Source organism: Sciurus vulgaris (genome assembly GCF_902686455.1).
Source record: "Sciurus vulgaris genome assembly, chromosome: 16".
Lineage (NCBI taxonomy): Eukaryota > Metazoa > Chordata > Mammalia > Rodentia > Sciuridae > Sciurus > Sciurus vulgaris.
Window position 1 is genome coordinate 2,092,150 of NC_136477.1, and position 12,301 is coordinate 2,104,450.

Genomic DNA, 12,301 nt, shown 5'->3' on the forward strand with positions numbered 1-12,301 from the left:
ACCCGAATCAGTGGCTGTCCAAGTGAGACTCCCAGGCAGAAGGAACATCTCTTACAAAGGCCCTGGGGCCAGCTGCACAGCCTCTCCTCCCAGAACTCTGGACAGGGCACTTCATAGTTGGAACCGGAGCCAAACACAACTCTTGGATCCTCCTACCATAGGATCCCATCCAGACACACACACACACACACACACACACACACACACACACACACACACACACGAGGTTCTTGCCCGTGCAATGCCCTCCTGGCCTCCCTTTCTTTCCTAGTAAACTCAGCTCAGCTCTGTTCTGCCTTAGAAGCTTCAGGCTCTGCCTGGAATACCCACCACTCTTCCCCACCCTGGTCATGAACTTGGCAATTCTGAACCAGCCTCAGGCCCTGAGCTGTTCCAGCTGTCAGCACTCAGATCCTTTGTCACTGCACTGCGAGGACAGCAGGGAGATGTCGCTGATAAAATGTGTAGCCCGGGGCGTGGCTCACAGGAAGCTGCGGATCAAGAGGAGCTTTCAGGTTCTTTCCGGAAAGGGGACTCAAGCATCATTTATATTGCACGTTATTTAATATTGAGGAAAACCTCATTGGTCTTGATCTGAGGACTAGGGTTAAAATGCCAAAGATCCTACCCTACTGTTCCCCCTCTCTGCCTAATGTCACTCTTGGATAAAGCTAAAAATACAGACCAGTCACGATGCAGGTACTTGTCGCCCAGCGCCTGTCCAAGCGCCACCCTCTGATCCTCAAACCCTATGGCCTCCTAACTACCCGTGCTCCTGGACCCCACGCCCCACGCTGCCTGCGCCCTTCCTTCGGGCCAGCGGGACCGCAAGGGTTAAGCGGAGCCTGCGCTTCGCTGAGTGACAGCCTGCTCGAGGGCCCGAGCGAATCGACCAATCGTCGACGGAGAGCGCAGCCCACGTGGGCAAGCGGCCTCGCGATTGGCCAGCGCCTCCGGCGGCCGCGGCTGGGCCCGAGCCCACGTGCAGCCGCGGCTCCGTCCCCGCCCCGCGGCGCGGTCCAGGCGGCGGGGGCGGGGCCGGGGCGGGGCCGGGGCGGGGCCGGGGGCCGCGGGGTCAAATGGCGCGGGGCCGCGGGGCGCTTCCTCCGGGCCTGAACTTGGCCGACCCCGGCGGCTTCCGCTCGGCTCCTCGCCCTCGGGGGTGCGTTGGCAGGCCGTTTCCGGGGGGCCCCGGGGCTCCCGCCCGGAGGGCTGAGGGCGCCGGGGGCAGAGCCCGAGTCCCGGAGGGTGGCCGCCGCGGAAGCGGCCAGCGCCTGCACGTCCCTTCCCGCGCTGATGAATTCCGCCCGGTGCCCCTGGCGCACTCGTACTCGGCCTTCAAAACCCCTTTCCAGGGACCTCCTCTTGTGCTTCAGAAAGTCGTTTCGGTGGCTTCGGCCACCTTCTCTGGGCTCCCCGTTCCTGACAGGCTGGCCTCACCTCCCGCACCTCTGGGGCAGGCCTGCGGGCAGGGCTCTGTGGTTTCGGAGTCTGGCCCACCGAGATCAGGCGGGGTGCTGGAGGTCAGGGGGAGGGCCTGGGCCTGGGACCGAGGCCTGGAAGTGGAGACTGGGCTGGGGGCCCGGTGGGTTCTGTGCGGTCCTGACTGCCTTCTGCCCTCAGGACCTGCCGGCTACTTGCTACTTGTGGAATCTGTGGTTCAGTCCTGGGAGCCGCTGCCCGAAGATGACCTCTCTGGGCCAGCCCACGCCCGAGGGCACCCGCAGAGCAGCAGGGGTGAGAAGGCTGGGGGTGGGGGTGAGGCCCAGGCCCGGCTCCTTTGTCCTTTGGGAGCCGCCTGTGCTGGGCGGCCGGCTCCTGCGAGGCTTTGCAGCTGGAGGCAGTGACCCATCAGCCCCTCCCAAGGACAGGTGTGCAGGTGCGGCCTTTCAACTGAAGCTAGCTGACTAAACACAGCCCTCTGCCCACCTGCCTCCAGAGACCCTGGCCAGCAGGGGACCCTTTAAGTCAGGGCCACATAGTGGACACTTGGGACCTGAGTTGGAGATGGGAGTGGAAGGACTCCTTGGGACCTGGGGGAGCGCGTCCCAAGGCTGGGCGGTGCTGCCCACCCCAGTAGGCTCGCTTCTCCGGCCCGAGCACCTGAGATGTAGTCTGATTTATGGGGTTGGCACGGCTTGGTGGCGGAGCACCTGCCCAGCGTGCGCCAGGGTTCAAGTCCTACCACTGCCGAAAGGGACATGTCTGGCCTAGCAGTTGGGCACAGTGAGAGGTCAGTGACCGTGACTAGTGCTGACCTCAACAGTGGCGTGCTGCCACCAGCCGTGGGCAGGCGGGTGGTCTCCCAGGAGCGACGCGTTGGCGGTTGGGGCTGGAACGCCTGCTTTGGGTTTTAGGCCATCCTGCACTGCCCTGCGGGTTGTCCCTGGGGGCAGCCCTGGCGGGGTGGAGGTGTCCTGGGGTCCCGGTGACTGGAGGGGTGGAGGGTCCTGGGGTCCAGGTGACTGAGGGGCCGCTGGTTTTATTCACCCTCCTTGGATTTTCCAGCGGGATCCAGGAATCTCTGGGCCCGGGAGCCCGCCAGCCCTCGGTCATCCCTGCACCCTGAGCCAGCTCAAGGACCAGCTCTCCAGGTGAGAGGCGGAAGGAGGGAGGCCCTCTCCTTGTGGCCCTGTCGGGTGGTCTCGGCGTGCTGGCCTGACAGTCGGGACCATCACTGCCTCGCAGGAGCCTGAAGTGGGGGCCTTCGGGAATGCACCTTGGTTTTCATTTGAAATGTCCATTTTTCTTGTTCAGCAAGAATCTGATTCTGTTCCATCTGTTTCTGTTTGTTTTTTTGATTGAACCCAGGGGTGCTCTGCCACTGTGCTGCTTCCCCAGCCCTTTTTATTTTGAGACAGGGTCTCACTGAGCTTACTGCCCTCCTGGCTCTGTCCCTGGTGGACACGTGGGCCGCCTGCCTGGCTTCCATTTGTCCTTTCCATTACTGCTTCAAAGCCTCCGGGGAGGCGGGGTGCGGCTCAGGGCAGAGCGCCTGGGATTGGGCCCTGGGCTGCACCCTGAGCCCCACGTCCTGGAGCTGCTCCCTCCGGGGCGGGCCCAGCGAGGGTCAGGGGTGTCTCCAGCCATGTTCCTCCCCACAGGCTGCAGCTTCGAGTGACCTCTCAGCTGGAGAGCATCTGCCACCTGGTGAGCAGCACTGCCCGGGCCCCAGCTGGGCTGCCTTGCCGGGGACAACCCAGGAGCCCCTGTGTTGATGGGTCTTTAAAAGTAACACCTTGCTGGATGTGCTGGGCGTCGCTGTTAGGGTGATGCCACTGCAGCCTGGTCGGTGGCCCAGGTGGCGGAGAACAGCTGCAGTCCTGCTAGAGCTACCAGAATGTTCTGCCCCCACAGCCCCCGCCAGCCACTCAGCCCTGAAATGCAGCTGGTGGGACTGGGGAGTGGAATTTTCCTGTTTGATTTAGCATCAGTGCCTCAGGAAGGAGGCCACAGAGGAGGCCGCACAGCATAAAGGCAGTCAGCTGCCCAGGGAATCTGCAGAGGGTCCTGAGCTTAGGCGTCAGGAAGGCTTCTGGGGCTGGGGAGGTGACTCAGGGGTGGAGCACTTGTCTGGCACCTGCGTGGCCTTGGGTTCCATTGGTAGCACTGCACACAAAAAGGGAAAATGATCCAGAGAGGCTTCAGTTGGGCACAGCTGTCAACCCAGCTGCTGTGGAGGCTGAGGCAGGAGGATGGCAACTTCAAGGCCAGCCTGGGCAACTTAGCAAACTCTGTCTCAAAAAGGGCCAGGAATGTAGCTCAATGGTAGAGCATCCCTGAATTCAATCCTTAGTATTCACATTTCAAAAAACTGTCGCTAGCAGGCTGGGGAGACAGCTCAGTTGGTAGAGTGCTTGCCTTGCAAGCACAAGGCCCTGGGTTCGTTCCCCAGCAGCGCAAAAAAAAAAAAAAAAAAAAAAAAAAAAAAACTGTCTCTCTGGAGAGAAGAAGGAAGGGTGTTCTACAAAGGCCCTAGAGCGGGACCACACCTGGCAGGCTGCCTGCAGAGCAGAGGGTGTGCCCATGGGCAGCCCTGGGCTGTGGGAAGATGATCAGAATTCCTAGATCAGCTATCACTGAGCTTGGCAGCTGGCGTGTCATTCAAGAGTAAGAATCAGAGAGGTAGAGCAGCTTGCCCTGGGTCACACAGCTTGGGGGAAGCACACAGCATTCGAACCCAAGTCCCTGCTCCCATGAGCCACCTCCCAGCATGGTTCCTGCTGTTCGCAGTTCTCGAGAGTCCGGCAGGACCTCCAAGAACATCACAAGCAGGTGAGCTGGGCCCAGACTCGGGAGTGTGACTGTCCCCCTTGGAAAGGGCAAGAGCGGGAGACAGGTGCAGGGTCTGTGGACCTCGGGGGGATTGGGCCTGACCCTGGGGAAGGTGGGGTCATGGAGGGCTGTGGGCTGAGGGGTGGAACCCAACTTGAGTCCCGTGGTCCCCTCTTGGAGATCCGCGGGCCCCATCCCCTCTGAGCGGCTTCCAGGAGCTTGGCTGGCCAGTCCTTTCTGGCCTGCTCCCTGGTTCCCTGTGTGGCCCTGACAGCCTTGGCAGGTTTGCTGCTTCAGGCCGGGTGCGGTTCTGTGCCAGACTCCAAATTGGGTCCCCGGGTGTCTGAGTACTGCTGAGGCCCCGGCTGCGTGGGGCTGCAGGGGCGCCTGGCTCCCCACCTGTCAGCTCCGGGCTCCTGGCCCAGCCAGGCAGCGCACGTCCTCCATCCAGACCGTCCTGCCGCCTGGCCCCTTTCTCCTGGGGGCTGGCAGGACTCTGCCGGTGCCAGATGTGACTGGCAGGGGGCCCAGGTTGGGCAGCTGGGGAGGGGATGGGGAGAGCAGCAGGAGCCGGCAGAGCGTGGTTATTCAACAGACGCTGTCCATCACCTGCTCGGAGACCCACGCAGGTGTCAGGGATGCGGGGAGGAGGAGCACAGATGCTCCTGGGCCTGGGCACGGGTGGGGCAGGGTGGGTGCGGCCGAGCAGCAGGGGAGCCAGGGCTGGCCTGGGTTCAGTGCAGGGTGATGGGAGGCTGGCTGCGAAGGTGAGCTGTGACCAGACGGGCAGGAAGGCGCTCCAGCAGGGTGCACCGTGCAAAGGCCCTGGGCAGGTTGGAGCCCTGGCACTGGGGGCTCAGTGAGGATCCCGTGCAGTGGAAGCAAGCGGGGCAGGAGGGCATGCAGGGCCTTGCCCACTGCAGGGAGGACTTGACCTTCACGGCAGGAAGCGGGAGCCATGGAGAACTGCAGGAGTGGAAGGAGGGACTGGCTCGGTGGGTGCTCTCGCGCCCCCTGCCCGTGCAGAGAGGAGGGTGAGGCCGGAGCTGGGACGCCCCGGTGTGGGATGCCCAGGTCGTTAAGTGGCCTGGGGTTGTGTTCGGGGAAGGACCTGCTGCAGCTGCAGAGGATCGGGATGGGGCACCCCCAGGAGGGCTCCTACCCGCCCGCTGCAGCCTGCGGGAGGCCTGGGCAGACCCCCCGCTCAGCAGCCCTCCCAGCTCTTCCTACCTGGGAGCAGCAGCCCCCTCCACAGCCCCTGCCGGCAGCCTCCCCAGGGAGGCCCAGCAGCAGGCGGGAGCTGTGCCTGCTGAGCGCATTAAAGCGCCGGTAAATTGCACATTAACAAGCCAGTGAATTGAGAGGGCTCCCCTGGGCCGTTGGCCGGGATCCATCACTGCTGCCAGCAGCCGCGGAGGCGGGGCTGGGTGGAGGGTCCCGGCCCCTTGTGGCCCTGGCAGGTGGACCCCAGGCCAGCCCTGGCCCGCATCCCTTCCTGGCGGAGGAAGCGCTCCCAGCCTCAGGTCCTCGGTTCTCTACCGGCCACGTGCGAGTGTCAGGAAGCTGTCAAGGGGCTGGCCAGGGTGGCCGGGTCTTCAGGAAGGGGCAACAGCTGGGGACTGGCTTTGGCACCATCCTGCCTTTCTAGACCCACTTCACCTGCAGAACAGCCCCAGCCACTCAGGAGCGGCTGCTGCAGCAGGCGGGGGACAGACACCGCCATCCCTGGGGCACCCGGGGTGTGGGGCCGGGCGTACCTCTGCAGATGCCACCATGTGTGGGCGCTCTGGCCTGTGTGGAGCGGCCCAGGCACGGCCCTTGGCCTGCCTGCCGCCCTCAGGATGCGGGGCAGACCCAGGAGGCTATGCTCAGGACGCTGTCCTGCGTCCTGATCCCACAGGCCTCAGGACAGACCTGTCACAGGTGTTCAGAGCCTGCCTAACAGCAGGCCCCACACAGGCCTTGGCATGGCCCTGGTCCCCCACCTGCCTCTCGAGGCTCACGCGCTCCCTGACCAGCCGAGGCCCTGGCCGTCTGGGTGCAAGGTCCCCTGTGCCTCCTGCAGGTGGACGCCCTCCTTCAGGCAGTGGAGGCCTGCAGCCCCGTCCTGGACAGCCAGCCCACGGAGGTGGGTTTCGGGCCCCCAGAGGGAGGGCCGGGCTGCAGCGTGGCCCCAACTCTCACCCCCGTGCCTGCGGCCCCAGGTGGGCCAGCTCTCCCCTGGGGAACAGGCCAGCCAGGGTCACCGGGAGGCCCCAAGCCCCAAGACGCCCCAGCTCCCAGAGGTCAGGACCCTGCAGCCGTGGGAGTTCAAGAACATGGTCACCGCGAGGTCATCCAACTGGTTGCGGCGGCCCCAGTCCGTCTGGGACAAGGGCTGGTGGCCCTCCCAGCACGGCACACCCCAGTTCTGGCAGGACATCCTGACCTCGCAGCTCTGGCAGGTCTTTGCTGACGCCCATCCCTGCCCCGGAGGTGAGTGTTGTGGGGGAGCAGGCTGTCAGGGGCCAGGCCGAGCCTGCCACCTCTCCCTCTTCTGTTGTCGTAGTGGCCGGGCCGGCGCTGGACGTGGTGAGTAAACACGCCTGGTGGGGCCGGGGGCCTGGGCATGGGGGCTGTGGGGTCCTGGGTCCCTGCAAGGTGAGTCCCCCTCCGCTCCCACCCCGCTCCCACCCCGGCCCCCAGGGGCCTTGGTGCCACCAGAAGGCTATGTTGAAGCCACTGTGTCTGCAGCCCTACACCCCCAGGATGGGGCCCCAGGCAACGAACGGGCGCCTGGGAGTGGCCTGGGTGTCCCTGAAGCTTTCTGGCTCCGAGACCCGGGGCAGCCTGGTTGCTGTGCTCAGCAAACCCACGTCCCTCGGGCAGGACCGCAACGACCCAGAACCACATGACGAGGACACAGAAGCTGGAGACCCCTCGGGTAAGCGGGTGGGAGAGGCCGGCTGGGGAGCAGCACCTGCCCGGCCCAGCTCCCGTCCCATCCCAGCTCCCGTCCCATCCCAGCTCCCGTCCCATCCCCTGTCCCATCCCCTGTCCCATCCCGTCCCGTCCCATCCCCTGTCCCATCCCGTCCCGTCCCGTCCCATCCCGTCCCGTCCCGTCCCATCCCCTGTCCCGTCCCGTCCCATCCCCTGTCCCGTCCCATCCCCTGTCCCGTCCCATCCCCTGTCCCGTCCCATCCCCTGTCCCATCCCATCCCCTGTCCCATCCCATCCCAGCTCCCAGCTCCCCTGGAGACTCCCAGGAAGAGGAGGCTGCCCCGGCCGGCCCTGCCCAGGTGAGCTCTGGCCCGGCTGCCACCTGCCTTGCAGGCTGTGGTGCAGGGCAGGGGACAACTGGCTCTCCTCCCTCCCAGGGGCCCGCCGGAGAAGCTGTACCCCTTCTGAAGCTCATGTAAGTGCCCACGCTGCCCACCTTGCCTGGGAGGGGGCCAGGCAGTGCCTGCCTATCCCGCCACCCCAGAGGAAGGGACCAGAGGCACGGGGTCCACCGTGCTGTGCTCTCCAGCTGAACTGGCTCTGGGGACTTGGGGGGACGAGTTCCCAGGGAGAGCAGGGCGGCCGCCAGACTCGGGTGCAGGTGATCCCAGTCTCTCCGTCTGGGAGAGACCAGGTGCCGGAGGGAAGGCTCCCTGAGGAAGGGGCTTGGTGCCCGGGACCGTGGAGCCTGGGCAGGAACTTGGCACCCCAGGCAGAGGGAGAGGAGTGCAGCGGGATGGTGGGAAGCCAGGTAGAGCTGGAGGACCCCACCTCTGGAGGGATAGAGAGCTGCCGCAGGCAGGTCACCGCGAAGCTCCGTCCCCAGATCTTGGGACCCCGAGGACCTGGGGGACACCTGCAGGAGGCCGGACGCCTTGCCCGGGCAGTCCCGGAGGTTCGCCATCCCGCACAGGCTGCAGAAGATGCGGCTGCTGCAGCACGGGGAGCCGGTGCTGGCCACGGCTGTCAGCAGCTTCACGCGGCACGCGTTCACCTGCGGCAGGGGCGGCGTCAAGGTGTGGAGCCTGGTTGGCCAGGTGGCCGAGGACAGGTTCCCCGACGGCCACCTGCCCGCACACACGCAGGTGAGGGCCGCGGGGCTGCAGGCGCGGGGCACGGGCAGGCCGCCACAGGAGGTGACGTCCATGCCGCCCCCAGGCCCCGGGCGCCTACCTGCGCACCTGCCTGCTGTCCTCCAACAGCAGAGCCCTGCTTACCGGCGGCCACAACCTGGGCAGCGTCTGCGTGTGGGACCTGGCCGCGCCCTCCCTGTGCGTGCAGGCTGAGCTGCCCTGCCCAGGCCTCTCCTGCCAGGCCCTGGCCGCTGACCTGGGAGAGCACTTGGCCTTCGCTGGCTTCACCAACGGCTCCATCAGGATCTGGGACCTGCGGGATCGGCACGTGGTCAGGTGTGGCCCAGGGGTGGGCGGGGGCCTGCGTCCAGCCTCCCTGGAGCTGCGCCAACCAGGGTCTAGCTTGTCGGAGCCAAATCCTTCCTTCTTGAGCTTGGATCTGGGAGTCCTGAAGCGGCAGCCTTTGCTGGGCTGCTCGCCTGCAGCCACGTCATCTGCTTTTCCCCAGCTGGGACAGACTCCAAGGTGCCTTTGGTCCTGGGGACTGAACCCTGAGGTGCTCTACCGCTGAGTCACACCGAGCCCTTTTCGTTTTTTGAGACAGTACTCGCTGAGTTACTTAGGGTCTCACTAAGTTACTGAGGCTGACCTCCAATCTGATCCTCCTGCATCAGCCTCCCAAACTGCTAGAATCCCAGGTGTGCGCCCTGTGCCTGGCTCATTCTTAAAAGAGCAAAATTGTAAACAGTGAGCGGACGGTCTGTCACTGGGAGTCCTTCCACGAGACACCTCTTTGGCAGCATTGTGATGGGAGTCCTGGTGGCCTGTGGAGGCCGGGTGGGCCGGGTGCTGCACCAGCACCATGCTCTGGATCCCCCTGGCTGCCAGCTCGGGGGGTCTGCCTGCCTGTGGCCTCAGGGCAGCTCCCCTGCGAGGGGTGTGGGGCAGGCCAGATTCTGTGTCCTTCAGCTCCAGCATGAAGGTGCGAACTCGGGTGGGGAACGCTGTCAGGTCGGGGCCCAGAGCATACTAGACGAGTGACTGAGAAAGGCTGGTGGCCCTTCCTGGGGCAGGAGCCCGAGTTCCAGCCTGACCGCAGCCTGACTCTTCCGGCCAGGGACCTCTGCGGCCAAGTGAACGGGGCCAAGAGCCTCGCGGTCAAGGACCACACCATCTGGACGGGGGGTCTGGACGCCCGGCTGTGCAGCTGGGACCTAAGGATGGTGCAGGAGCCCCTGGTGTACCTGTTCGAGTCCCAGGTATGTGGCTGTGGGAAGGCTCTGGTGACGGGCAGCAGCTGCCCTCTGGTTAGGACAAGCTGGACGCTGGGGAGGGCACTTGGCCCAAGTCAGTCCAAGTGACGCTGCCGGGACTCTCGTCCTTAGGAGGGTTCTCTGGGCGGGGCACAGGGACACCCGCTGTCAGCCTGGTGACTCGGCGGAGGCAAGAGGAGGGCAGGTTCCAGGAGGGCCTGGGCCACCCAGCAAGGCTGTCTCAGAACATGAAGGGCTGTGCATGGCTCCAGGGTGGGGCACCCACCTCGCAGGTGCCAGGCCCGGGTTGGGACCCAGCACTGCCACAGAAGATCCTTGGCCATTGCCCAAATGCTCCCCAACACTCACGCTCCAGCCAGGCCTGTCTGGGGAGCCGTGCCACAGCCCGGCGCCGTGGTCCACGGCAGCCCAGGAAGCTGCTGTGCCCTGCTGGGCAGGCCTGACGGCACTGCTTCTGTCCCCAGATCATGAGCCTGTCCCACAGCCCCCAGGAGGACTGGCTGCTGCTGGGCATGGCCAACGGCCAGCACTGGTTGCAGCACTGCAACGGGAGCCGGGCGCGCATGGTGGGCTGCAAGGAGGGCGCGGTGCTGGGGCTGCAGTTCTCCCCCTGCGGTGAGCCGCCCGGCCCCGGCCCCGCCCCGCCTCGCCCCGCCTCGCCCCGCCTCGCCCCGCCTCGCCCCGCCTTGGTGGAAGCCACGCCCCGCCTTGGTGGAAGCCACGCCCCGCCCCGGTGGAAGCCACGTTCTGGCAGGGGGACGGGCGGAGGGTGTCTGGGGCCCTGTCTTCCACAGGTCCAGCTTCAGCCGTTGCTGTTCCTGCGTGACCAGCGCCCTTCCGCTTCCTCCCAGGCCAGTGGTGGGCGAGTGTAGGGGTGGATGAGCTGGTCACCATCCACAGCATGCCTGCGGGGGCCCTGGTGTTCCAGGTGGGTGGCAAGCTGCAGTGGGCACTGGGGACCTGGGGGTCCCCGAGGGACCAAGCCAACCTGCCAGGCAGGGCCCTGGCCATAGTCCGGGCACTCAGCTGGCCACGCCCCCAGGTGCCGGAGCCTTCCTGCATCCTGTGCTGCGACGTGTCCTCGGACAACCGGCTGGTTGTGGCGGGGTCCGGAGACCAGGCCTCCGTGTACCTTGTCAGCTACTGAGGCCTCGCGACCGTCCGGCCCTAGCTCCTCGTCATGTCTGTCCTGGGGGTGGTGGGGGTGCAGGTGGTGGAGGGTGTGGCCCGGCCGGGGCCTGGGGTCCTGCAGCGTTCAGCCGGGGCTTTGCGGACTCCCATCTTCACGTAATAAAGCAGCTGGAAAAGACGGTCGGTGTCCTGTCCCCGAGAGTGAGGACCCTGTCCCCAAGTGTGGCTAAGACCAAGGGGACTCCGCAGCCCCATTCACAAGCACCCTCCAAGCTGCCTCCTGCCCCAAGATGGTCCCCCCACGGCCCGTCCTGGGTCCCAGGTGGCTGCCAGGAGGTGTTCTGCAGGATGCGTCCCAGGAGACCAGCAGCTCTCAAATGGGCCACTCTGCCCAGGGGCGCTGAGTGACGTTCCCCTGGGGCCTGTGGCTGTCCTGACTAGGGTGCTGCTGGCACGGTGCCAGAGGTGGCCAGGACCCCACCCCAGCGACTGCCGACCCTGGCTGAAAGGGGTCTGTCTGGCATCTGCTCTCCTCAACCTGCAGTGTCCTTGCGCCAGTGGTGCCTTCCGTGGGGGCCCTCGGGACCCTCCAGCACCGTCTGCCCTGACCTGGGGGGTGGTTCCTGACCTCTGACTTGGCGTTCACCCGCTGGCAGAGTTCTGAGCCCTGCACCAGAAGCCAGATCTTGGGACCCGGGAGAAGCACAGCCACACCCCAAATAGCCCCTGTGCAGCTGGCTTGGATGTGGGTTGTCACTGTGGGGCTCCCTCCCTGACATGGCAGTGTTGAGGTCACGGGGCCCTTAGGAGGAGGTGCTTCCTGGGAAACGAGGCCTCGGTGTTGCTGTGGCTCCCTTTGGACCCTGGTTCTCTTACAAGAGCATCGACCCCTGAATTGCTGTCTGGCCTCCTATCCCCACATAGTGCCTCCTGGTGTGCATCCGCCACGGGGCCACCTGCTGTGAGGTGATACAGCGAAGGGGGCCTCAGCAGGGCTGGCCGAATCCATTTGGATGTCCCATCTCCAAAACTGAGCTAAATAAATCTTCTTTATAAAGGACCCAACCTCAGTTATTTGTTATAATAACAAATGAACTTGCTGTACTTTGGATCTTAATGTCCCAGAAAGGCAAGGTGTTAAAGGCCTGGCACTGTTGGGAGGGGGTTCAGCCTGGCTGGGGCATTGGCCACTCTGGTAATCCCAGCAACTTAGGCTGAGACAGAAGGGCTGGGGGTGTAGCACACGAGGCCCAGGTTCCATCTCCAGCCCTGGGAGAAAGGTGAGGCACTGTGGGAGGTCTTAGGTCATTGGGTGCATGCTCTCCTCGCTTGGTGGTCACCAGGAGCTGAGAGGCTTCCTCCACCGCTGATGTGCTGCCCCAGCCAGAAGCAATGGGCCAACCGACCATAGACGGAAAGGTCCAGACCCAAGAGCCAGAATAAACCTTCCCTCTTTATAAGCTGATGGTCTCTGGTACTTTGTCGTGATGAGACAGGGCTGGCTACAGGACGCAGGGACCGTGGGGCCCTGTACACCAGGCTGGGCTGCGGCACCCACCCGTGCTGG

The 12,301-nt window shown here is 64.9% G+C and overlaps 1 protein-coding gene across 1 annotated transcript; it reads left to right on the plus strand.

Moving 5' to 3' along the window:
* The first annotated feature begins 216 nt into the window (after nt 1–216).
* Nucleotides 217–10,941, plus strand: TLE6 (TLE family member 6, subcortical maternal complex member). Its single transcript, XM_079115182.1, has 16 exons — nt 217–699; nt 1,624–1,737; nt 2,509–2,594; nt 3,105–3,150; nt 4,213–4,275; nt 6,341–6,403; nt 6,480–6,750; nt 6,824–7,198; nt 7,497–7,555; nt 7,634–7,671; nt 8,083–8,341; nt 8,415–8,665; nt 9,447–9,588; nt 10,068–10,218; nt 10,455–10,531; nt 10,646–10,941. The coding sequence occupies exons 1-16, from the start codon at nt 694–696 to the stop codon at nt 10,748–10,750; spliced, it is 2,106 nt and encodes a 701-aa protein (XP_078971308.1). The 5' UTR covers nt 217–693; the 3' UTR covers nt 10,751–10,941.
* Nucleotides 10,942–12,301: the final 1,360 nt, after the last annotated feature.

Coding starts and splice junctions, on each gene's coding strand:
- TLE6 (XM_079115182.1), top strand. Junction 2,595..3,104: donor CTCAAGGACCAGCTCTCCAG/GTGAGAGGCGGA, acceptor TCCTCCCCACAG/GCTGCAGCTTCGAGTGACCT. Junction 7,556..7,633: donor CCCCGGCCGGCCCTGCCCAG/GTGAGCTCTGGC, acceptor CCTCCCTCCCAG/GGGCCCGCCGGAGAAGCTGT.